The 25,352-nt window shown below is 32.4% G+C and overlaps 1 protein-coding gene and 1 pseudogene across 2 annotated transcripts in view; one reads left to right on the plus strand and one right to left on the minus strand.

Annotated features, from left to right (window-relative positions):
* Positions 1 to 25,352, minus strand: part of PCDH15 (protocadherin related 15) — a 730,119-nt gene that overhangs the window by 229,968 nt on the left and 474,799 nt on the right. For both annotated transcript variants that reach the window (XM_039871826.1, XM_039871827.1), the window contains exons 14-15: positions 17,557 to 17,750; positions 4,048 to 4,180 (exon numbers count right to left, since the gene is read on the minus strand). In XM_039871826.1, the coding sequence (XP_039727760.1) occupies positions 4,048 to 4,180; positions 17,557 to 17,750 (327 nt within the window). The remainder of the gene's footprint in view (positions 1 to 4,047; positions 4,181 to 17,556; positions 17,751 to 25,352) is intronic.
* LOC120609861 (uncharacterized) lies at positions 21,147 to 21,265 on the plus strand (annotated as a pseudogene).

Genomic DNA, 25,352 nt, shown 5'->3' on the forward strand with positions numbered 1-25,352 from the left:
CGTTTTTTCCTTTGTCTACAACTTAATAGATTGCACAAGGACCTTGGGAAAAGAGCCTTCTATGTTTTATAGCTCAATTTCTCTATTTGTAAAATTATGATGATAATAGCTCTGACTGCATTGTTTGTTTGTTTGTTTAATAAGAATTAAATGGGGTAATATGTGAGAAGTATATACTATATATGTATATATATATTTTTTTTTCAAAGTAATTATTTTGAAAATATTGGTAGTCCTTTTCTAGAGAAAATAAGACATTGCCTGCTCTACTGACATCAGATTTTGCCATGTGACCAGTAAAGTTCTAGATTGAGGCTGTTTCATCAGTCTGAGTGTGAAGCAAAGACTGAGTATAATAGTTACTGCTACCTTGTGATGGGCATTGACTGTGAAATTTGTCAATAAAAACCTAGCTATCCTAACTGATTCACAATTTGGTACTTAAAAGTGGAGTGTGCCATAACAAACACCCAAAAAGTAAACAGCAGTGCCTTCAAGAGGGCAGAAGGTAGTAAGGAAACGGTCATTGGATGCTCTCAGGATGGGAAACTATAATCTGCAGGAATGAATCATTTAGAAAAACTATTGCCTGAAATAACATAGAAAGCAAATAGTGTACCAAAAGGACTCAGTTCTCTGACACCATACTTAGCCATGAGATCAGTGTGTGCCTCCTTTGGTAAGACTATATGTCCCTACTGTGATTAACCCAGGAGGAGCCTTGTGACTTGATTTAGTGGGTGAAATGTGGGCAGAGTTCATTTGTTACTTCTGGGAGAAACAGAGAGCCAGTTTGTTGTGCCTATGTCAGAAGAACAACATTGCTTCAGACAGAGGCTCCTCTATTATTCTTAAATGAAATAAGATGAATACCAGAGCTGTAACTGATCTACAATGAACATACAGTATGGATAAGATATAAATCTTTCAGTTATAAATCATTAAAATTTTGAATTTGGGTGCATGTAGACATATAGCCTAGCTATCTTTACTAATACAATAAGAACTTAAACAGTGTCTCACTCATTAAATGCCACTTAAATGTTAGATATTATTATTATTATATGAGCATGATAATGATGGCGATGATACAAGTATTCATGGGTAGAAAAGAATTATGCTATTATGCTAATGATTCTAACAATGGGTTAAACATCAGTGGGAATGTGAGCCATACATATGGGTAATTTAGAAGGAAATAATGTTCTTGTGAGGATAAAAAAAATTTGAGGTATATTTGAATAAAATACATAGTCCCATTTGGTACCAATGGCTCATTTTAATAGTGATGAAAATAGATCAAAATTTCAGAGGGGAAAAAAAGTTGAAGTTAACTCATTTAGTAATTTAAATAAATTTCTAATGATTTTTCAAATTCAATGAATAAGGAAGAATATAAAGTAATTTAAATATTTGAGGAAACTGGCTATATATCCTGTGGTGTGCTGGTAAAAGTTTAACAACAAGCTCTGGAGTAAGGGATAAGGATTTATTGCATTTGCCAATTTATAACATAAATACACCCACCATGGCCAGTTTCAAGCTAACAGTATTACGTAACTGAACATGATGTTCAGGAGAGATGCACACAGCTGGCTCTCTTGATCCCAGTGTACAAATTAGCTCCAGCATACCATTCTAATAGATTTCACTGGCAGATCAGAATAATATAGAATCATGCTTTAGAGCAAGGTCTGACCAGCTTGGGGATTAAAAACACCCACCTAATTCTAACCTTAATCAGCATAAGAAGTTTCAAAAGAAGAGCTGGGTACCATTTTCCTCTACTGAACACCCTCAATACAGTAGCCAGGCAAAACAACCTTAATACGTTGATGAAAATTATAGCCTCCCAAACAGCTTTGAGATGGAATGAAAGAAAAATACTTAAAAGGGGAAGGGGAAAGAGATACAAGGATTATTGTCTGAAAAGAAACCACGTTGATCTCAGTCAAAACAGATTATTTTGAAGTCTGTCTGTTATCTTCAAAAATATATTTCCCCACAAATTCTGTCTTTCTAAATTGAATGGTGAGTCAACAGTGGTTTGCGCTGTGTTAAAAAGATGAGGATGCAGCTAGAAGTACCTCTAATGTATTCTGTTATTAGAAGTCTTTGGAGGAGTAATTTGATGGAAAATTTTTGAGTTTTAGGTCACTGGTTTAAATTCAATCTCACTTGATCATGAGCAAAAGTAAATAGCTATTGGCCTATGAAAAATGCCTGGATCTTTCTAATAGATACTGCCACTGCAATTGGTACCCTCTCTTTTGCTTCTGCCAGAAGCACAAAGGGTGAACAGAAATGTTATTTCAAGTATTTTCTCAGCTTTTGCACTAGAGAAATTTGAGATAGGAAAAAGGGCAACTCCTTTTCATCTCCTTAACTCTCAGGTAAAATTATCATCCTATAATATCATTCCAAGATTTCTCTGGGATATATTGAAACCTTAACCTCTTAGGAAGTGAAATTATATAAAAGCACATTCTTAAAGAATATTTAAATGTAAAAATTTATAATTGCTTGGCCTGATTCTAACAAACCTAATATTGGTTTTTCTTCTCTTCTTGTTTAAATAAATACTCATATATGTGAATAAAATAATTGTATTATCCCATTAAATGCACTTGTCTTAATATTTGGTTTTCCATATTTTATTATTTTATTGCTTTAACTTTCTGTTTTCTCCTGCCTAAAGAAACTGCAATGTTTCATTTGTCTTTTATTCTGTCCATTAAAATCCCCCAAATTTTCTTATTACTAATATGCCTACTTTCATATAATTTTGCTTCCCACATGTTTTAATAGCAAAATAACAACAAAAGCAAACTCTTGCAAGTTATCAGGAAAAAAAAATAGATATTGGAGCAGAAGCAAAGAAAAATATCTGGTGATGCCAACGAAATTTTTGGCAGCTTCAGATAATAAGCAGAATACAGTGGAATGAACCTTGTTTTGGAGATGATGATAATTCAATCAACTGATCTTAGGTCTCATTTACTTTCTATAAAATTCACTTTCCACATTTGGATAATGAGGTTGTTTTGTTTCATTATTTCTATATTCTATGGAATTTTCACTTTTACATCATCATGTTTTAAATAAGGGGGTGTCAATACTCAAATAGGATTTGAGCAAGATCTAGATATGCTTTATGTCACCTCATTTCATGGTAAAGATTGATGCTGGGAATTTCCTAATCTATTAAAATCTCTCCTAACCTTCAAGCCAGCTTTCTGAGTTTCATGTCAGGAATTCCTGTTATTCTCATATAACACCAAAAGAAAATAAATTCTCTGTCCAATGAACTTTCATAGGTAAAATAATATGTCATGTTATGATCCTTAATGATTTTTATAGCAAGTGACAGTTATCAATACCATATGTAGTCCATCTTGAAGCTGTCAATTCAGTTGAAGATATAGCATTCTCTGGCCAAATGTGCTTTAGTCAGGAATATATAAATAGTAAAAACCAAACTACCATCATGCAAGTAACTCATATGCCTATGAATCTGAAGCTTCAAATCAAAATATCAGCTATATCTATCCCATTCATTTAAACAAATAGACTGAGGCAAAGCAATTACAAAATTTGCCCATGGCCACAGAATCTTGTCTGCCTCAGAATTATAATACCTACCATCAGCCTGTGAATCTAAAGTTATTTTCTCTATACAACACTGTGGCAAAAATAAATCCTGCTAGGCAAAAGAATCCAAGACAGAAAATAATAGTCAGCTGCAGACTCTTTGGATGCAAAGTACAAAATATTCAAGTGCATGTTTCTACTCCCTTCATTCTCTCTTGTAATGATTGTAGCTAATCCCTGCCAGCTAACATTAATTCTTCAATTGTGGCAATCAATAGAATAGATTAGCTGTGGAAACCCTCCATCCATATTACCTCTGCTTTCCTTTCCAGATGGAATTTTCATTCACTAGAGTGCAAGCAGACCTGTGAGTTTGTACCCCTCTTACACAAAAATAAATCCATTAGTCTTCGAAGTTGTCTCTACAGAACTTTATATATAGACAAAGGAGCATACCTGTAGATTTAATAAAACAGCACCAATTCTCATCGCTTCACTGATTTCAAGGCTATACATCAGCTGTGGGAAGCGGGGAGGGCTTTGATTATTTGGAGGAAGCACTTCAATATACACAGTGCAGATGGAGTGCCTGAAGAGAAAGAGGACAAGACAGGTGAAAATCTACATCACATTTAATGACAGACTGCAGTTGGTATTGTTGTTGGATTTATAAGAAACAACGTTTTGAATTTTTATAGAAAATAATAAAATAATTCAGAATAAAAGGATAGGGAAAAAACTACCACCAAAATATAATGTTTTTTTTTTAAATGAAATTATCTTAATAAAAGGAAAAGAAATGCCTCAGGTACTGACTTTTCCTACTTATATTAATAGTGTGATTTAAAAAGAAATAGTCCAAATGAAGCCAATAAATTAACTTGCCTTGACTTCTGATTTTATTTTTTAATACCTCTTTAATAGCAAAAATATTCTGTAAATATCTGCTAATATAAGCTGTCCTTGGGGTTCTCTTCCTATTAAACCAGCAGAGTAAGTATTGATTAAAATAGCACAAAAAACAAAATGTGAGTTGTGTTTTATAAGTTCGATTGCTGACATCAGTCGCTTAATGTAAATGCAAGTCAAGAGTCAGGATCATAAAATAATCATTGTGTAAAATAGTTGGAAACAAAACTAAATGTGTTTTTTAAATTAAATTTATTGGGGTGACATTGGTTAATAAAATTATATAGGTTTCTAGTATGTAATTCAATAATATATCATCTGTATATTGCATTGTGTTTTAAAATCTTTTAAAGAGTATAATATAAAAAGTTAGAAATTAGATTTAATTAAAGCCTTACATTGATAGGGAATTTTTTGAAAGATAAGAAGATGCTCTATTACTATAAGGATGAAAAAATTTTAATAGACATAATCAACTCGATATATTTCTTAACGCTGAAACTTCTTTATACAACAAAAGCTAAAGAAGCAAGATGTTCAAGGTTTGTACAGAAGAAACACTGGCTAAAATATAAATGAGACATGGCAATTTAAAAAGTTAGTCTTCTATCTTGAAGAAAACCACCATGACCTTATCTTAACAAAATCATGACTTTTCAAAATACATTTGTTTTAATTGCTTTAACCTTATTTTAACAAAATCATGACTTTTCAAAATACATTTGTTGTTTTAATTTCTATTTGGGGCTAGAATTTTCTTAAAATAACTCAAAATTCTTTTTATTGTTTCAATTAAAAGACATGACCATAGAAACTTTTTTTTTCAGATAATATTATACTAAAATAATCTACCTTTTGAAAAGCTTTTAAGAAAATAATAATCATGGGAACTAATGTTTTTTTTTTTTTTTAGTTTATCACTTTATAATATGACCAGATCCAAATTCTTTTTAAACATGTCTTCAGTAGCTGAGATATCTATAGAATTTTAAACACTTCTGAAAAGCTGGACTAATTTTTAAAAAATTCACACATTTATTACAATATTGTTTCAAAGTAATCTCATTTTAAATGAAAATCACTTAGGTTTTTATAATCAGTTAAAATATCTGTATTAATTCCTACCTCTGAATTTATCATTTTATTATTAAAATTGCCAATAAAAGTCAAATTCTAATTTATTTTTTTTCAAAATATTTTTAACAAGTGAGCTTTTAAAATGAGCATAATAATATCTAATGTTAGCACAAGGCTTAAATAAGATTACACATATATACATGCGTTTGTACTTGTGTGTACTTGTGTGTATTTGTGTTTATAAATGTTTATGTACACACACATAAAAACATATTTATCAATTATTATTGATAATTGTTCAGAACAAAACTTCCCACTGCCCCAGAAGCTCTTGGCAAGTATAACATGTAGACTCATCTACTTTTTAAGTAGTAGCCCAGAGGATTTCTCTACACACTAACTTAAATCTCTCTCAAATAACCCTGAAGGGAAGAGGTTCTCTCATTGATTAACATTTTTTTTTTTTGGCCTAGAACACACCTCTACTCTAAATTTTGTTCCTAGTGTAAAATACATGCATAAAACTGAGAATCTATATAATACGAATTTTATTTTTATAATATAGCTAACATAATGTAGAAAGATATCTATTTCTAAAAATGAAAATCATAAAACTTTTCTTTTTCTCATTTGATAATGAAAGTCAGTTCTAAACAAGAGAGATGATGTACTTTCTTAGATAATCTTACGATTTTTAAGAGATTCTAGAGTATCTAATTGAACTCTCTCATTTTACAAAAGACAATTAAATAATAAAAAGGATTAAGTGACTGAGTCAAGGTTATAAAGTTAATTAGCAACAGCAGATAAACTATAAGGCAACGCTTAATTCAAAATCTGCCTTCCCCCTACCCCACCCCCATTCCACAAAAACAAATATAGGAAATAAATTGAAGAAGTTTTACTAATTTGACATGTGTGTTTCTGTGTGTGAACATAAAACATCAGTTTGTAATGAAGAATGCTATCTTGTAGAAAATCATAAATTATTTCATGACTTAGGCTTAGGCTAATTATTTATATCATGAACAAAACTTCATCTGTAGCACTTTGTAGTAGGACCAAATAAAATATGAATGAAGAAGATGTTGAGAAAAGCTGAATCTGCACTAACCTGGGAAAATTACCTACTTGTCCCACCCTGGTGACTTCCTGAGACCCTGTCTCATCCAACTCTGGTACCTGTGAGGCTCTCATCTGCTGAGCCTTATGGGTAGCCAGCAGGCAGCACAGGCCTGGGGGTTCCCTGATCCTTTTTCTGAGCTGTACCAGGCCCTGTCATGGTGCCTCAGTTAGTCATGTGGCCTCTCCCACATTCCTCCAGGTCCTGTTCAGGCAGCGACCAAACATGGTTAGCTTTGTTGCTTCTACCAGGTAGTCCTGGGCCAGACACATGGCAGCAGCTGACTTTGGCCTCATGGGAGCCCCTCCAAAAGGGCTCTAGAATCAGCACACCAGAGGCTGCTGTTAGACCTCAACAGAGCACCACCAGATTAGTTCTACAGGTGGCAAACCCAAAGACTAGTATCACAGGCACATGAACCCACTGGAGTGAACCCCACTCCACGGGGTCAGCCTCCATACAGCAGCTGATACTTTGTGGGTGTGGCTAATCTTCACAGCAAGTCAGCCTGAGAGTCAATCCCAACCACTGACGTGCCAACACAAATCAAAACTCAACTACAACAGAAGGGCACACATAACCCACACAAGGGTCATTCCTGGAACCCTCAGGGCAGGTGATTAGGGAAACTGTGCCAACTCTACACAGGGCACCTACTACACAAAGCCATCCAGCTAAGAATGAGACACTTAGAAGATCTACCTGATAGAAAGAAACAAACATAGAGAGGCAGCCAGGATGGGAAAACAAAGAAAAATGTTCCAAATGAATGAACAGAAGAAAATGCAAGAAAAAGAACTAAATGAAATGGAGAAAAGCAACATACCAGAAACAGAGTTCAAAACACTGGTTACAATGATGTTCAATACACTTAGAGAAAGAATAGATGATCTCAGTGAGAACTTCAACAAAGAGAGATCAGAACGTAAAAAAGACATAGAAACCATAAAAAAAAAAATCAGTCAGAAATGAAGAATACAATAACTGAAATGAGGAATACACTAGAAAGAAAAAAATCAGTGATTTGGAGGACAAAGTAGCAAAAAACATCCAATCAAAATAGCAAAAAGAAAACAGAATAAAATAATGAATAGTTTAAGAGACCTCTGGACAGCATCAAGTATAACAGCATTCATATCATAAGAGTACAAGGAGAAGAGAGAAAGCAAAGTACGGAGAACCTATTTGAGGAAATGTCTGAAAACTTCCCTAACTTGGTGAAGGAAATACACATACAAGTCCAGGAAGCACAGACAGTCCCACACAAGGTGAACCCAAACAGACTCACACCAAGACACATCTTAATTAAAAGGGTAAAAGTCAAAGACAAAGAAAGGATCCTAAAAGAAGCAAGAGAAAGACAGCTAGTTACTTGCAAGGGTACTCCCATAAGAATATCAACCGATTTCTCAACAGAAACTTTGCAGGCCAGAAGAGATTGGCACAAAATATTCTAAGTGGTAAAATGCAAGGACCTACAGCCAAGACTACTCAACCAGCAAGGCTATCAATTAAAATCAAAGGTAAGACAGAAATTCTGAGACAAGAAAAAGCTAAAGAAATTCATCACCATCAAACTAGTATTATAAAAAATGTTAGAGGGACTTCTTTATGAAGAACAGAAAGAAAAACATAACATAAATATAAATAATAAAATGGCAATAACTATGTAGCTATCAGTAGTCATTTTAAATGTAAATGGATTAAATGTTCAATAAAAGACATAGGGTAGCTGAACGGGTAAGAAAACAAGCCCCACGCATATGCTATCTACAAGAGACCCATTTCTGATCGAAAGACACACACAGACTGAAAGTAAAGGGATGGAAAAAAATATATCTCATGCAAATAGAAATAAGGAAAAGCTGGGTAGCAATACTTATATGAGACAAAATAGACTTTAAAACAAAGGCTATAATAAGAGACAAAGAAGGATATTGCATAATGATAAAGGGATCAATCCAACAATAAGATATAACTCTAAGAACATTTATACACTCAATACAGGAGCACTTAAATAATATAAAGCAAATATTGACTGACATAAAGGGAGAGATTGACAATGATATGGTCATGCTGGAGGACTTTAACACCCTATTGACACCAATGAATAGATCTTCCAGACAGCAAACCAACAAAAAAACAGCAACATTAAATGGTACACTAGACTAGATAGGTGTAATTGATAGTTTTAGATCATTTCACCCCAAAGCAGCAGAATACACATTCTTCTCAAGTGCTCATAGAACATTTTCTAAGATAGACCACATATTAGGCTGCAAAACACATCTCAGTAAATTTAAAAAGACTGAAATCATATTAAGCATTTTTGCCAACGAGATGGCAGGAAACTAGAAATCAATTACAAGAAAAAAAGAAAAAGAAAAATACACAAACACATGGAGGCTAAATGACATGCTACAAAACAATGAATGGGTTAACAATGAGATTGGAGAAGAAATCAAAACATACCTTGAGATAAATGAAAATGAAAACAAAATGATCCAAAATCTATGGGACACAACGAAAGTAGTTCTAAGAGGGGAATTCACAGAAATACAGGCCTACCTCAAGAAACACGAAAAATGCAAAATATCAAATAAATAATCTAACCTTACACCAAAAGGAACTAGAAAAAAAATAGCAAACAAAGCCCAAAGTGAGCAGGAGAAAGGAAATAATAAAATTTAGAGCAGAAATAAATGAAATAGAGTCTTTAAAAAAAAAAAAAAACTATAGAAAAAGTCAATAAAACCAAGAGCTGGTTCTTTGAAAAATAAACAAAATGGATAAAACTTTAACCAGACTCATCAAGACAAAAAGAGAAAGGACCCAAATAAATATAATCAAAAAATGAAAGAGAAGTAACAACTAACTCAACAGAAATACAAAGGATTCTAAGAAAATACTACAAACAACTATATGCCAACAAATTAGACGTCTGGAAGAAATGGATACATTCCTAGAAACACATAATTTTCCAAGACTGAGTCAAGGACAAACAAAAAACTTGAACTGACTGATTCCTACTAAAAAAATCAAACTGTAATAAAAAACTCGGAAGGAAGAAGGAAAGAAAGAAAGAAAAAAAGGAAGGAAGGAAGGAAGGAAGGAAGGAAGGAAGGAAGGAAGGAAGGAAGGAAGGAAGAAGGAAAGAAATCCCAAATGAATATAGATGCAAAAATCCTCATCAAAATATTAGCAAACCACATTCATCAATACAAAAAGATCATACACCATGATCAAGGGGAATTTATTACTGGGATACAAGGTTGGTTCAATATTCTCAAATCAACTAGTGTGATACACCACATTAACAAACTGAAAGATAAAAATCATATCTTCATATTAATAGATGCAGAAAAAGCACTTGACAAAATCCAGCATCCATTTATGATAAAAACTCTCAAGAAAATGAGAATAAAGGGAATATACTTCAACATAATAAAAGTCATATATGACAAACCCACACTAACATACTCAAGGGGGAAAAGCTAAAAACATTTTCCTTAAGATCAGGAACAAGACAAGGATGTCTACTTTCTCCACTTTTATTCAACATAGTATTGGAAGTCCTAGCCACAACAATCATTTTTTTAAAAAGGCATTCAAATTGGAAAGAAAGAAGAAAAACCGTCCTTATTTGCAGATTATCTTATACTATACATTGAGAATCCTAAAGATTCCACCAAAAAAAAGTTATAACTGAACAATGAAATTAGTAAAGGAGTAGAATACAAAATTAATAAACAGAAATTGGCTGTATCTCTATACATTGATAACTATCAGAAAGAGAAATTAAGAAAACTATCCTATTTCTAATTGCATCAGAAAAATACCTAGGAATAAATTTGACCAAGGAGGTAAAAGACTTATATTCATACAATTATAAGTCACTGAAGAAAGAAAAGGAAAAAGACACAAATAAATGAAAGCATATACTGTGCTCATGGATAGGAAGAATTAACGTTGTTAAAATGTCCATACTGCCCAAAGCAATCCATAGACAATGCAAACTCTATTAATATACCAATGGCATCTTTCACAAATCTAGAATAAGTAATCTTAAAATTTATGGAAACATAAAATATCTCAAATAGCCATGACAATCCTGAGAAAGAATAAAGTTGGAGGTATCATGCTACCTGATATCAAACTATACTACAAAGCTATAGTAACCAAAAAAGCAATGTACAGGCATAAAAAAATGACACAGATCAATGGAACAGAATAGAGAGCCCAGAAATAAATCCACTGTTATATGGTCATTTAATCTATGACAAAGGAGGCAAGAATATATAGTGAAGTAAATGATGTTGAGAAAATTGGACAGATACATGCAAAAAAGTGACACTGGGCCACTTTCTTACACCATATACAAGAATCAACTCAAAATGAATTAAAAATTTAAATGTAAGAACCAAAACCATAAAACTAGAAAAAAACATAGGCAGCAAACTCTCTGACATCGCTCTTAGTATATATTTTTTTCTGATATATATTCTTGGGCAAGGGAAACACAAGAATAAAAAGGACAAAAATAAGGGACTATATCGTTCTAAAAAGTATTTGCACAGCAAAGGAAGCCATCAAAAAAATTAAAAGACAACCTACTGAGTGGGAGAAGATATTTGCCAATGATACATCTGATATGGGGTTAATATCCAAAATTTATGTATATCTATATCTATATCTATATATCTACATAGATATATCTACATAAATATATATAGATACATAGATATAGATAAATATATAAACATACAACTCAATAAAAAAGCAAATAATCCAATTAAAAAATGGGCAGAGAATCTGAATAGGTATTTCTCCAAAGAGGACCTACAGATGACCAATAGACATATGAAAAGTTGCTCAATGCCACTAGTCATCAGAGAAATGCAAATTAAAGCCACAATGAGATATCACCTCACATCTGTCAGAATGGTTTCATCAATAAATCAAGAAACAAGTGTTGGCACAGATGTGGAGAAAAAGGAATCCTCATGCACTGTTGGCATTGCAAATTGGTGCAGCCATTATGGAAAAGAGTATGGAGATTCCTCAAAAAATTAAAAATGTAACTACCTTATGATGCAACAATTCTACTTCTGGGTATTTATTTGAAGAAAACCAAAACACTAATTTGAAAAGATATGTGCATCCCTATGTTCACTGCAGCACTATTCACAATAGTCAAGATATCGAAGCAACCGTAAGTGCCAATTAGATAAAGAAGAAGTGGTACAGATATATAATGTAATATTATTCATTCATAAAAAGGAATTCTTACCATTTGCAACAACATAGATGGATCTAGAGGGTATTATGCTAAATGAAATAAGTCAGAAAGAGAAAGACAAATACCATATGATTTCACTTATATTTGAAATCTAAGGAACAAAACAAATGAACAAACAAAATGAAAACAGACTCATAGATACTGAGAACAAACTGATGATTGCCAGATGTTAATTAGATACAGCTTTGGATTCCATGAAAAAGATTGGGAATCAAAAAAGTATATCATGACATGCATCAATCATTTTATAACAATTTTATTATAAGATATTGGGGGGACAGGGACTGTCTTGTATTCTCTATGTCTTCATAGATAGATACTCAATAGTAGTACTTTATTCATATTAAGATTAAATACATATGCACTTAATTTAATTCAATTAAGTATGTATAAGGTGACCTACACACACCAATATAATAAATACTATCTCCTAACATTTTATTGTTTTTAAATATTTTGGTTTTTATTTGTTGTCTTATGCTTATCAAAGTCTTAAAAACCTGAAACAAAAACAGTATAGACTATTACTGTTCTTACCCTTTGAATATTTAGCTAATTTACCAAATTAGAATAGCAAATACATGAGTTACTTTATATGGACCTTATTTTGAGATTCAGTGTTATTTAAATTTTTGAATTGAGGTCGCCGATCTAAAAAAAATAAGATAATTGTCATTGCTTTTTAATGTTATTATTTAATTAGGTTTACATGCCACTGTTACGGACTGGGTCAATTTGTAAAATATATCACAATTGTTATTTTTTTTTCATAGGAAAAAATGTTTCCATAGGAAATACTGAAAGCAAAGCCTCACTCTTCAGTTCATTAAGTCAATTTGAAGGATTAATTTTCCTCTAGAAAATAGCAAATGTCATTATCCTTGCTACTATATCATCAGGAAGAATGGAGGTATACAGATTTTATTCTTTGCAGGTCCCACTTTATGTTTAACCAACATTATTAGGTTATCTTTTAGTGCCCAAATTATTGTTTATAAAGAAAACAATGAGTCTAGGTCAACCAAATGCCTAGTGTCACTGAAAAAGACCTGTATATTCAGATTTTGAAGATGGCACTTTGTTTCCTAGAGTGGAATACAAAATTAATAAGTAAAAATCTTTTACTGTCAACCCCTGAACAATATAAGTTTAAATTGCGCAGGTCCACTTTTGTGTTCTTGTGTGATTTTTTTTCAGTTGACTACAGTTCAGTTGACCCACATAGTTCATAATTGAGTTGTTCCAGCATCAACTCTGTGGTTGAGAATCCACATTTGAGGAAACCCCACTGTAGTTACATGTGGATGAGGAGGCCCCACTGTAGTTCTATGTGGATTTTTGACTGACAAGAGTCAACTATATTGTACTGATTACTGTAGGCAACAACTTATCCAGACAAATCAGTGATATGACTTGAAAATAGGAACTGAGTAAGAAGTGGACTATAAAATCTCATTCATTAAAAAACAAAGTGGTTAAAAACGCATTGTTCATAATATACAAGCACACATAATTACACCAGGTATATTTAGTTCAGACTATTTTAAATAAAAAAAGTATAAAATAAATTAATGACTATTAAAGGACTTTAATAAAAGTTTAAATGATAAAAACAACAGGTGCTTTTATTCTTACAATTTTCATTATTCATATTGTTATCAAGCAATTGTAGAATTTTTTTTCTCCAGAATAATTATTATAAAAGGTTATAGATATGAAACAGTGGAGAGGTTTTAGAATTCAACTGTCCTCAGTTCAAGTTATGGTTCTACTACACTTACTGGGTGGGTGGGAAGATAGGCAAGGGGCACTTAGACAAGTTAATTGTTCTCTTTCAGACTCAGATTTTTGGGCCGCAAAAATAAATAGAGTTATGCAAGATTCACAATGTCGTTAGGATTAGAAATTATGTATATAAATTAGCTCACATGGTGTGTAGCCCTAGTGAATGGTAATTAAATGGTATCAATCATCTTTGATTACTAAATGCTCTTCAGGATGACTGGGCATGAATCAAGCTATTATTAAAATTCATTCAAACTTATTTTAAATTCTGTAACTACACACTATATAAAAATGTTCTATATGGTTCTTCACAAGTTACAGCCCTTAACTGTTTTTGCACATTTAGGCATATACATCTGTTTGCTTTTTGCATATATGAACTATGGCTTGGTCCAACCAGATATGTCCAAAATGGAACTCATCCCCTTCAAACAAACCACATGCACCATCTTGCATCACCACCACCCAGTCATTTTAAATAAAAACATGAGGTTTTTTGCTTTCTTTTTAAAAAAATTTTCTTCCTCCCCGTTCCCTTCCTCCTTCCTTCCTTCCCTCCTTCCTTCCTTCCCCCTCCCTCTCCTCCTCCCCTCCTGACAATTTCATCTCTCCAGTCTTCCTAACATCCTTTGTTCAAGCCATCAGCAACATTTCCCCTGGACTCTTCTGGTGCTGGTGTCCTACCTAATTTCTCTGCCTACAATTTTGTTGCCCTCAAATCTGCCTTTTATAGGGCAACAGTGATTATCCTGAAACTGGAATCATTTCACATGACTTTCTATTTGAAAGTTCTTGCAAGAGTTCCTTCCATTGACTGAGTAAGTTCAAGCTGCTTAACAAAGCAAGTTAAATTTTCCATGAGATGGCCCTTAATTCTCTTGCCCTTCCTTCAATTGCAGTTTATGTATTGGTAACACTGACTGACTTATCCATAAGCACCAAGTTGTTTTAGACCTCTCGGGCTGTGTAAGTAATGTGACATACTTTCTTTTCACCTGATAAAACTCTACTCATTCTCCTACACTCATCCTGTTTAAGATGCCTTCTAAGTACTTTCTTGTCATGACACATGTCTTCATCAATACCACAGATACCTAAGAATTTATCTTATTCTCAAATTAATCATGGTAAACTGAATTTAGTTATGTATATTTATACTTTCTACACTTACTTTATTTTTTTTGGCTCACAAATGACAGTACTATGTTTATCTTTGTATTCCTAGAACATAGTAAATGACTGCTACATAATAAATGTTTGTTGGACTGAATAGAAAATCTTATTGTCACAGACATCTATTTATTTCTGACTTCTTAGACAATAAGTTAGACATTAATATGTACTACAAGGGAAGGTAGAACAATTTCAAATCTGCCTTCTGGTTTTGGGAACTCTAAACATATATTTAAATTTTCTAGCATACTGTCCCTTATTCTACTTCATTTATTTAAAAACTAAAAATGAGGTGCATTAAGAACTTAGTGGGGAAAAAAAATGATGTCTGTAAAGAACCTAAAGGTGTTCCAAAAATTGTTTTGATTTCTGAAGACATAACACAACAGAACCATGTGATTCTTTTCCTTGCTAAGTAGCACCTTGGGGTAGGCAGGGGGAAGCAAGTCAGACAATAAATTCCATACTCTAAAGGAAAATACAGATAATATGGTTATACGGGCAGTAGATAAAAATGCCAGGAAAGTGTTTTAAAAATATAAAGAGTTGACAAGGGAGTGTCCTGTGGTTGGTGGCAGCTGGCAAACTGCCTTTTTAATAATTTTTCATTTTACTCAGAGTAAAATGTGAAAGCACTAAAAATCTTGAGCAAAAGAAATAGATGTTTTCTATGTTACCAGAATCACTCAGGCCACTCTGTTGAGAGGAGATCGAAGGAGTCTCAGGCAGAAGTCCAATTAGACTTCTAATTAGAAGAAGTTTTTAATACTTCAGATGAGAGAACAGTAGCTTGGATTGGAATGTTAATAAGTTTAAGATTATATTTGAAGTTTGAAAGAAAAACAAGCATCAAAGATAGCTCCAAGAGTGTTTGGCCAAAGTGACTGCTAGTTTCAGCATGATTTAAACCACATATTGGATATTGAAGTCACCAAAAACTGACAAAAGTACTGTTGAAGTGATGTCAGGCAGGTGGGAATTAAACTCTTTCAGAGTGACCTGGAAATCTATAGATGATAGTAGGAGATGAGGTTAGAGAGGAGATAATGGGGGAAGGGCCAGTTATCTGTAGATAGTAGCAAGGAGGCGTAATGGATAGTTCATTTTTATGAGATTAAAAGGGAGAATATAAGGAGAAAGAACAATCTAGAAATATCAGTGATTAACTATGGGGATCACTGGCCAAATCTACATGATTAATGATAAGAGAAGTGTGTAGAGAAAAATTCCCCATATGCATGTGCTGCAGAGGAAACATTGCCCTTTGCTCTGTGAGAAGGCAAAAGGAGAGAAATGATACATCTTAATGGTTTGCTTACAGTTCTCCTGCCCAAATCGCCTGGCCCTGGTGTAGTTTTGGGTAGAAGCTCTTTGAGCACTTTCTCTATTTCCTCTCTAGGACTGTTCTCTTAATATTTCTTAATCTTTGGGATCAATTTTAATAAACTATATCTTCTTTAAAAACTATCCAATTCATGTTTTCAAATTTTGCATTTATTAAAGCAAAGCTGTCTCATGATTCTTGTAATTTCTTCTGTGTCTGTATTATTTCTATCTTAGAATTGATTATGTAAAATTGTACTTCATTTTCGATTCGATTAGCTGGTGGTATTTTCATTTAATTGTGTTTCTCTTTTTCAAGGGATCAAATTTAGATTTATCTATTGTTTTTAGAGGTGTTTACAACTCATTCATATCTGCTACACTTGTTAATTTTTTCTTGTATTTCTTCATGTTTCTTTTTTTTCCTTTATGAGATATCATAACAAGTATATAATATCTTCAAAAAAATTCTCAAAAAGAAAAGTATAGACTACTTTCACTAAACAAAATAACAAACATAATCCAACAATGTGTTTCAAAATTAAAACACCATGGCCTAATGGAATTCATACTGAAAATGTAAAATGGATTTATTTAGGAAATACATATATTAAGAACAATCATACCATTAGTTCTAGAAGAAAAGTCATTGCTGTCTTCATAGATGATGGATATTTGACTCAAATAAACCACCATTTTTATTTTTAAAAGTTAGTAAAATAGGAATACTTTCTTAACACAATAAAATATGTTTTTCTTAAAGATAATCTAATACAATGGGGAAAAATGGGAAGTGTCCCCACTTGAGTTAAAAACAAGGAAACATTTTTATGGGGAGCTCTAGAAATATATATATTCGATAAGTGATATATATATATTCATAAAGTGATATATATATATATTCAATAAGTGATATATATATTTGTAAAGTGATAATAGTGATCTCACACTATTATCAACCTTGTTTTTCAGTAGTAAATTAGATACATGCCTCTGATATTACCCAGTCCTCCTGCCCCCCACACCCCAGAACAGACACCTGCATACTTTTGTGAAATCATAGTTAATTATTTTGTGGTTTAATCTTTCTTTATTGTCCTTTTCCCACAATTTAACCAAATAAGAATATGCAGTTACTGAGAATCCAGTCTCTCTGATTTTTGCAATCTAATTTAGATGTTTATAGGATAACAGAATGCTTGCTGAGCTTCTTAAATTTAATTATGGGGTTAAATGGGAGCAACAAAAAGACTGCTTTGGTTCTAATATAAATTACCTTCTCTCTGCAGGAGGAGCATTATCCGCTGCTTGGACTGTGAGTGCATATGTCCGCCCGACTATCAGTTCCACCCCTGGAGCGATGGTGATAAGGCCTGTTGTTTTATTGATGATGAAGTCTCCCTTAGCCCCAACCAGGATTTCATATGTGATCTCCCCATTTGACCCTTCGTCTGCGTCGACTGCAGTGAGCTGGAATTGAAAATCATAACTTAAATCCTCTGGGACTCAACTTTTCACTATTGCGTCATTTTTCCTCCCAAGAAAAGCAACTTGCTTTCAAAGACAAAAAAGTTAGTAAAGAACGTTGCCTTGGCATGCTCTTGTTTTCATAAATTGAGGCTACTGTGTTCTGATATGATACTGAAGCAACCGCAGCCGGTAGAATTATCTTTCTTTCTTTTCTTGTGAAAGTGATTAAAAAAATAAAAAGTTTTTTGGATCTCGATGACTATTTTAATTTAATAAGAAAGAGAGAAAGAGGAAAGCCCTAAAATAAATCTAATATTCCTATAGAAAATTAAAATTTTTATCTATCTTACCTCCTGTTCTTGACACATAAACACATGTTACTACAGACTGAGACCTGGAAAAATGAAATAGATGAAGTATGCTTTTATTACTCCCATCCTTCTTTGCTCTCATTTTTTCCATTATTAATGTTTTCCTTCCTGTCTCTCAAAAATTCTCTTGTTCTCATATCCTTTTTATTTTCATTGGCTTAAGGAAAGATTCTTATAATTTTGTTCAAACTGATATATAACAGACTGACATTATCCTTTCAAAATCAAACAAATGCATCTCCAATTGTAGAATATCTAATTAGAAAATTAGAAAACAAAGCCCAAGGATTTTTTTTTTTTTTGAGGTAAGGAATTTAATTTAGAGTCCCTGAAATAATACTACATGAGCATTTGTAAGGCCACTTTGCACATATTTATAATTATTTTGGAACAAATGGTATGTATTAATTAAAGACTACATTTGGACCATGTGTGAAAAAAGAACGACTATTATTAATTTCATAAAGCAAAATTAATGTAATAATTATTTAATATGTTAAGGCTCTTTGACTTCCAGATAAATATACATTTACCTAAGGGCGGGGGGATGAGTTCTAGTGGCAAATCTTATAATATACGTTTTATAAACATTAACAGTTTTTCTTTTTTCATGATACCAAAAGTAACGGATGGAGAAAAGAAAGGTGGCCTCATTTACACATAAGAGAAACATAATTAAAAGTTTTTTTGTTGTATAAAGAAAATACACATGATCGTAATCAATAAATCTGCAAAAAATTCTTATTTACTGACTTCTTAAATTATTTCTCATTCTTGAATTTTACACCTATGACTTTCTTTATTGTTCACAGACCCCTTTGGGTGGCTACTAGACACTTTGGCATACCTTCTTAGATAAATGTGAATGCTCATATTTACCTTGAAACTTGAATTCAATTTCAGGAAATGAGTGTTAATTAATGGCTCATTCAAAGTTTCATATTTAATATCTTGAAATGTAAACAAAATGTTTTACACACTCCACCATGCTTAATGGGACAAGCTATGCATATGCTATTTCTATTTTCATTATCCATTGCATTTAGAGTAATAATGTACATAGAAATAACAGCAATAAAATAAATAAAAAGAAATTTGTGAGACTGACATTAATTCAGCTAAGTATTCAGAGCTGGACAGATGTAGTTGTCAGAAGGAAAAACATATGAATGATTCTGGGATTTATGTGAAAATGACAGACATAGTCCTAAAGGCAAAGGAGAAGAAAACTATTTGCAGAAACAGTCAATAAATGATGTATATTTATGGAGAACTATTCAAGCTAGACAAACTTATTCTCTTTTATGTGTGGATAAAATTAGAAAATTAGAAGATGGGGGTAGCAGAGGAGATATCAATTATGATTATAGTAAATCAGTTAACACAATGTCTCAGGGAATCTTCATTAAAATTTGCTCAAATTGAACTCAATATTAACATTTTTTCTGGGACTTAAATTGGCTAACGGAATTTAATGATAAATGGCAACGCATCAAGTTAATAAGTGTTGAGCAGCATGCTTCGGAGATGAAGGTATTATGGCTGGTCTTATTTAACATTTTTATAAATGAGGTTGGAAGAAAGGATAAGCCAGATTATAATTAAACTGAAGAAGGTACCCATCTGGGAGGTACCATAAATACCAAGTAGTACTGCAAAGCACAGGTAATAGAAACAGCCCTAAAACTGCAGAGCCAGTCAACCATGGATGAGCTAATATATTCAGGGACCACAAATAGTTTCACAGAAACCATTAGCAAAAAGAAGTTTAACAAAAAAGCCAAAAATAAATTTTATGTTTAGGTTGAATAGCTTTATAGGATTTTTTTACACTTTTAGTACTAAATAATAAAACAGCATAAATGAGTCCCCACACATGTAAACAAAAATATTTTAAAGAAATTATTGGTGGTCCAAGATTAGAAAAGAGAGCTGAGACACTGACTCTGAATATGCATAAAATGGCAATCTCTCCCGTGAAAGACCCTGAACCAAAACTATTCTGGGTATTTAATTCAATTATAATTTAGTGACTTTGTGATCAGTAGTCTATGAGATTATGGTATATGAAGCCCTCCACTAATTTAGAGGGGAAATCTGCCTCCTAACTAATCCCTTTTCAAGGGATTGAAAAGGATTTGGTTTACATTGAGAAGCCAAAGTGTTGCTTACATGTTATTGCATGAAAGTAAGTAAAATCTATGTTTTTAAATTGTTTGGCTTAAATGTTATATCTAAATGGTAAGAAACACTAAGTTACATGTTTATATATTTCTTTTCCATAATTGCAGTCCTTTTTAGGAAGTTTAATCTTATCCTCCCACAATTTCTTTCTTTCAATATTCCAATATGTACCTACTACAGATATCCTTATTGTCAGCTACCTGTCAATCCCACACACACACACACAAATTCTTGTTTGCCCCACCTATTCCTTTTCTAGTTTCTAGTTTCTAGTTTCTAGTATTTCCTTTCTAGTCTCTCTTGCATTTCTTTTTCTTGGGTTCAATAAATCAACAAATATGGCTTTATAAAAAAGGGCAAATGTAAAGAATATTAGATCATAAACTAAACAAAAAAATCAAATTGGAGTCTCAAAACTGAAGCATAATTGAGAGAATAAAAGTCATAATTGATATAGAAATAATAACCAGAACTAAACTATAATATAATATAAAAGTGCGAATATAGTATTTTTATTAGTATATTTTATTAGTATATTTTTATTAGTATATTTTATTAGTATATTAGTATATATTTTATTAGTATATTAGTATATAATATTAATATATTGAGTATATTTTCATTAGAAATTAATTATGGTTAAATTGATCATGAATAAGTGTGTTGACCATTCAACATTTTTGCCTCCTGGGAATCCTGGATCCTTGTCTTTTTTTGGGGGGTAGGGGTTAAGAAATTCACCCCCTCATACTCCATGTTGGGTGGGGCTAACATTTAGCTAAAATGATGGAAGTGAGATTCAGGCCTGGACATTATTTGGTTCAAGAATTGTCAGTTATCTGTCTATGGCCATGCCACCCTGAACAAGCCTAATCCCATCTGATCTTGGAAGCTAAGCAGGGTCGGGTCTGGTTAGTACTTGGATGGGAGATCACCAAGGAAGACCAGGTACTGTAGGCATAAAAATAATAAAAAAAAAATAATAAGGATCATAAGCTGATAAGGTTCTTGCAATCTGTGATGTCAACCAAAGGTTGCTTTGCCTAAAAAAGTTTTAAAAATAAAATGAAATAAATAAGAATTGGCAGTTATTTAAATTTCCGTAGTCAAGAGGACCCCTAAAATTTCTGTAGTCAAGATTGGCTTTTATTTTTTTCTAGGGGTAGACTGGTAAAATTATACCTGGTGTTCTTGCTAATCTTCTCATCTGCATTGGATCTGCCTAAGACTAAGCCCCAAAAGAAGACAATGTCAGAGAATAAGTAGAGAATATGATTGATGTAATTGTTTCCAGTTATGCCAGAACTAAATTCACTACTAATCTTTCCAGATATATGAATGAAAAATATACTTTTTAAAAAATAAGCTAGTTTAATTTAAAATTAGGCCACTTCATAATATTATAGGAAAAGAGTTTTATAATTAATTATTCTTCTTGGCTTGCTTTATGGTCATATGTTCTAGGATTATTATACTTTGAGACGTGGTGCCATTTGGTCATTAATGCATCAAATCATCTTTGATTCAATGGATGGTTATTCATTAAATGGACAAAGATCATGCTATGAAAGTGGTAGAATTGTTCTTATGAAGAAATCATGATGAACTATGTAATAAGAAATGAAAAAATATATACACAGATAAATAACGAGTAAATATGTTCTTTGTACTAGTTGAATTCTTTTTAAAAATGCAATTATCTAACTTGTAAAATTAGGCACTTTTAAAAATATATTTCTTAATATATATTTTAGTCTCTTTAATATTTAAGTTAGCATTAATAAAATTTATAAAGCTTACTCCTTCATCAAAGGAAAAAAGAAGGGAAGAAAGGGGGAAAGAAAGAAAGAAAAATAAAGAAAGATCTTCTCCTGTGGTGAGGTTTGGACAAATAAAAGGTCAACACTGGATGGCCTCTGGGGAGACAAATTGCTCATGTACCACATTTATACTCAGAAGCTTATGTCAGTGAAAAGTTATACCTAGGGCATGGTGTATTGTTATGGTGCCACACCAGATGAAACCCAGAGTTGCCTAAGAAATAGTCTCTATTGCCTACTTTGTTAATGGAAAATATATGATATGTGAGAAAAATCTTTGTAGAGAAATTTGAGAAAATAACGTGGTGATATTAATTGAAGCGTGCTGTGCTAAACATTTAATCTCTCTGCCTCATCTCTATGATGTAATAAAAGATTTTTGATTCATTTATACAGTTAAGTAAAAATGAAAGTTATGTAGATATTGATCTTGTGGACAGAAAGATTATTTGGAAAGCAACGTAAAACTCACAAGCTAGGTAATAACTATGGAGACAGATTTGCCAGAGGAAGAATTTAGTCTATATTTGGAAAACTTACATACGAAGTTGAATGTTTCTATCAACACTTATAAAAAGGTGTAAGTAAGAGGATGAAGGAATGAAATAATCTTTCAAATGTTAAAGAAATATCAGACAACTTAAGAAAAGGGATGGCAGCTAATGTGTTTTGCAGAGGGAATTCCAACTCCTTACTGGATAAAATACATTCTGGTCATTACCAGTGTTTTAGTAAGTTTACTTTTATGCATTAGATATTATATCAGTTGCTACAACAAAGCTTTTAAGATAAGAAAATGCCTCAGAAATACAAGTGCAGATGATTTGGAAGATATTAGGAAGTTATGTCAAGAGGGAACAAGACTTCTATTATGCTACTGCCATAAGAGTTATGTTGTTGCCTGTCCTGTATCGTTCTTTAAAGCTAAATAAATTTAGTGCCGTGAAAGGACTGCTAAGTCTTTCAAGATTGGCAGTCAGGCTGAACTCAAGACCATACCTACCAGTCAGACATATTGAGCAATGCATAATTTAGTCATCTCCATATTTATTCTCTTCGGAGCTTTAATGTAAACCAGTGATGCTTTGAGGCTAAAAGGCATACTAGGCTATAATTATCCCTCTTCTGTTCAGTATATCCTAGAACAGGGGTCCTCAAACCCCAGCCCCTATTAGGAACCGAGACACAAAGCAGGAGGTGAGCGGCAGGTGAATGAGCACAAAGCTTCATCTGTATTCGCAGCCACTCTCCAGCACTAGCATTACCACCTCAGATCATTAGGCATTAGATTCTCATTCGGAGCACCAGTCCCTGGTGTCAAAAATGTTGGGGACTGTTGTCCTAGAATAATCTAAGATGGTAGGCAAATTTACTTTTTAGGTGTATAATTCAGGAGAATGTATCAACACTGCTAACAATACCATCATCGTTAATTTTTGTATGGACCATTAAAAGGGTTTTAATGAAGATGAATCTCTTATATAGGCATTACATTTTCTGGTAAAAAGCTGAAGAATAAAACATTAACAACAAGACTTTTAAAAGTGTTTCTTTATATTGCTTGAGAATTTGGAAGGCTTGTTTCTTTTCTGTGGCAACTTCATGATCATTGTGTAGAGGTTCATTGAATCTTATTACTCAAAATCTGAGACTGGAAACTGGAACCTTAATTGTTTTAATGCTGTTACATTCTCTCATGCTCAACTTTTACCCTCATTACCTCAAAGCTGGCTTCCATCAATTCCCATATCACAGGATTTAACACATCAATTTAAAGATCCAGTCTTAAATACTTCTTCAAGTAATCTTATATTGTATACAATACCAAAACTAAATTACTCTGCTGTGTAGGATATTACTTCTTTAATTATTTGCTATATAAACTGATACATAATTCAGATATTAATGTGTGCCAGTCACAGAAAAATTCAGAGTGTAGAAAATACAGACAGAATAATTTCTGTCAAACAGCATGTAGTCTATAAGGGGAGAAAGAAAAGAAACATATCTGTAATAGAAATACTATTTGAAAAGGATAAAAAAAAAAATCCCAAATAGAGAAAAGCCTATAATGACAAGGAGGCTGGAAGAATAAACCAATGCATATTTGACTTAGTAAAAGAGAAGAAAACTTTACCATTTATTTCCTCTCCTCTCCAATAGCAGCCAAATTGGTATCTTAGTACCTCATGAAATTACCATGCCTTTGGTTACATCATTTCATACAATAATATTATATCCCCTTTATTTGCCTATTTGAGTACTAAACATCTATATAGGTTCATGAAGTTCTAATCAACAATGAAGTCTTCCCAACTGAAATTTTTCCCTACTCACTTTTTAATGAGCTCTCATAATATTTTAGTATGTTCCATCTGATTTAACGATTCAATAATGGTTAAGATATTTTCTGATTATTTTACTGTGAATAACAAATATCTCATAAAACATATTAAACTCTGTAAAAGTTATGACTATCTTATCCTGTGTATTTTTCCTAGCATATAGTTTAGTACCAAGTGCATAAAAATCTGTATACATTAAATTATAATTTTTCCAAGAAAAAAATATATAACATGTATTTATAACACACACACACACATTAGGATGTGCCCAGTAGTGTTTTTGTTTGTTTTATTTGCCAAACTGAATAAACAAGTTCACTAGGCTTTCAAGAAATCCCTACTACTCCATTTAGAAAATTGATTCTTTTCCTAAGATAACCTGTCTTTGAAACATCTCGTTATCAAAGAATTTTTCTTTTATACAGTTGACTATGCTTTGACATTGTAATGATTTACTACAAGAGGGAGTTGAGAGGGAAAGAGACCTTTTTTTAAAAAAAAAATAGCTGAAAAAAATTCTAAAATACTTTGGTGATATACGGTAAAGAAAAAATGTATAAAATATACTGTACATTTTTGTCTCTTCTATAATATTATCAAATTTTAACTCAATTATCTAGTAAACCAGCAATATCTAGAAATAGAATAATAAAAAATGCACAACTTACATGATTTTAAAAAAATCACTATTAAAGGAAAGCCTTATAAAAATCACCACACTATTTTAAAGATTAGAAAACTAAAGTATAGAAAGCTAAGTCACTAGTGTACAAAGTGGCTAAAGGGAGCACAACCAGCTAGTCTGGTTTCAGATTTTATTGTCTTTAAGTTAGATTCAACATCAACTCTGACACTTAGACACTGTGAATTTGGACAAAATAT

The sequence above is a fragment of the Pteropus medius genome, unplaced genomic scaffold, assembly GCF_902729225.1.
Source record: "Pteropus medius unplaced genomic scaffold, Ma_sr-lr_union100, whole genome shotgun sequence".
Classification (NCBI taxonomy): domain Eukaryota; kingdom Metazoa; phylum Chordata; class Mammalia; order Chiroptera; family Pteropodidae; genus Pteropus; species Pteropus medius.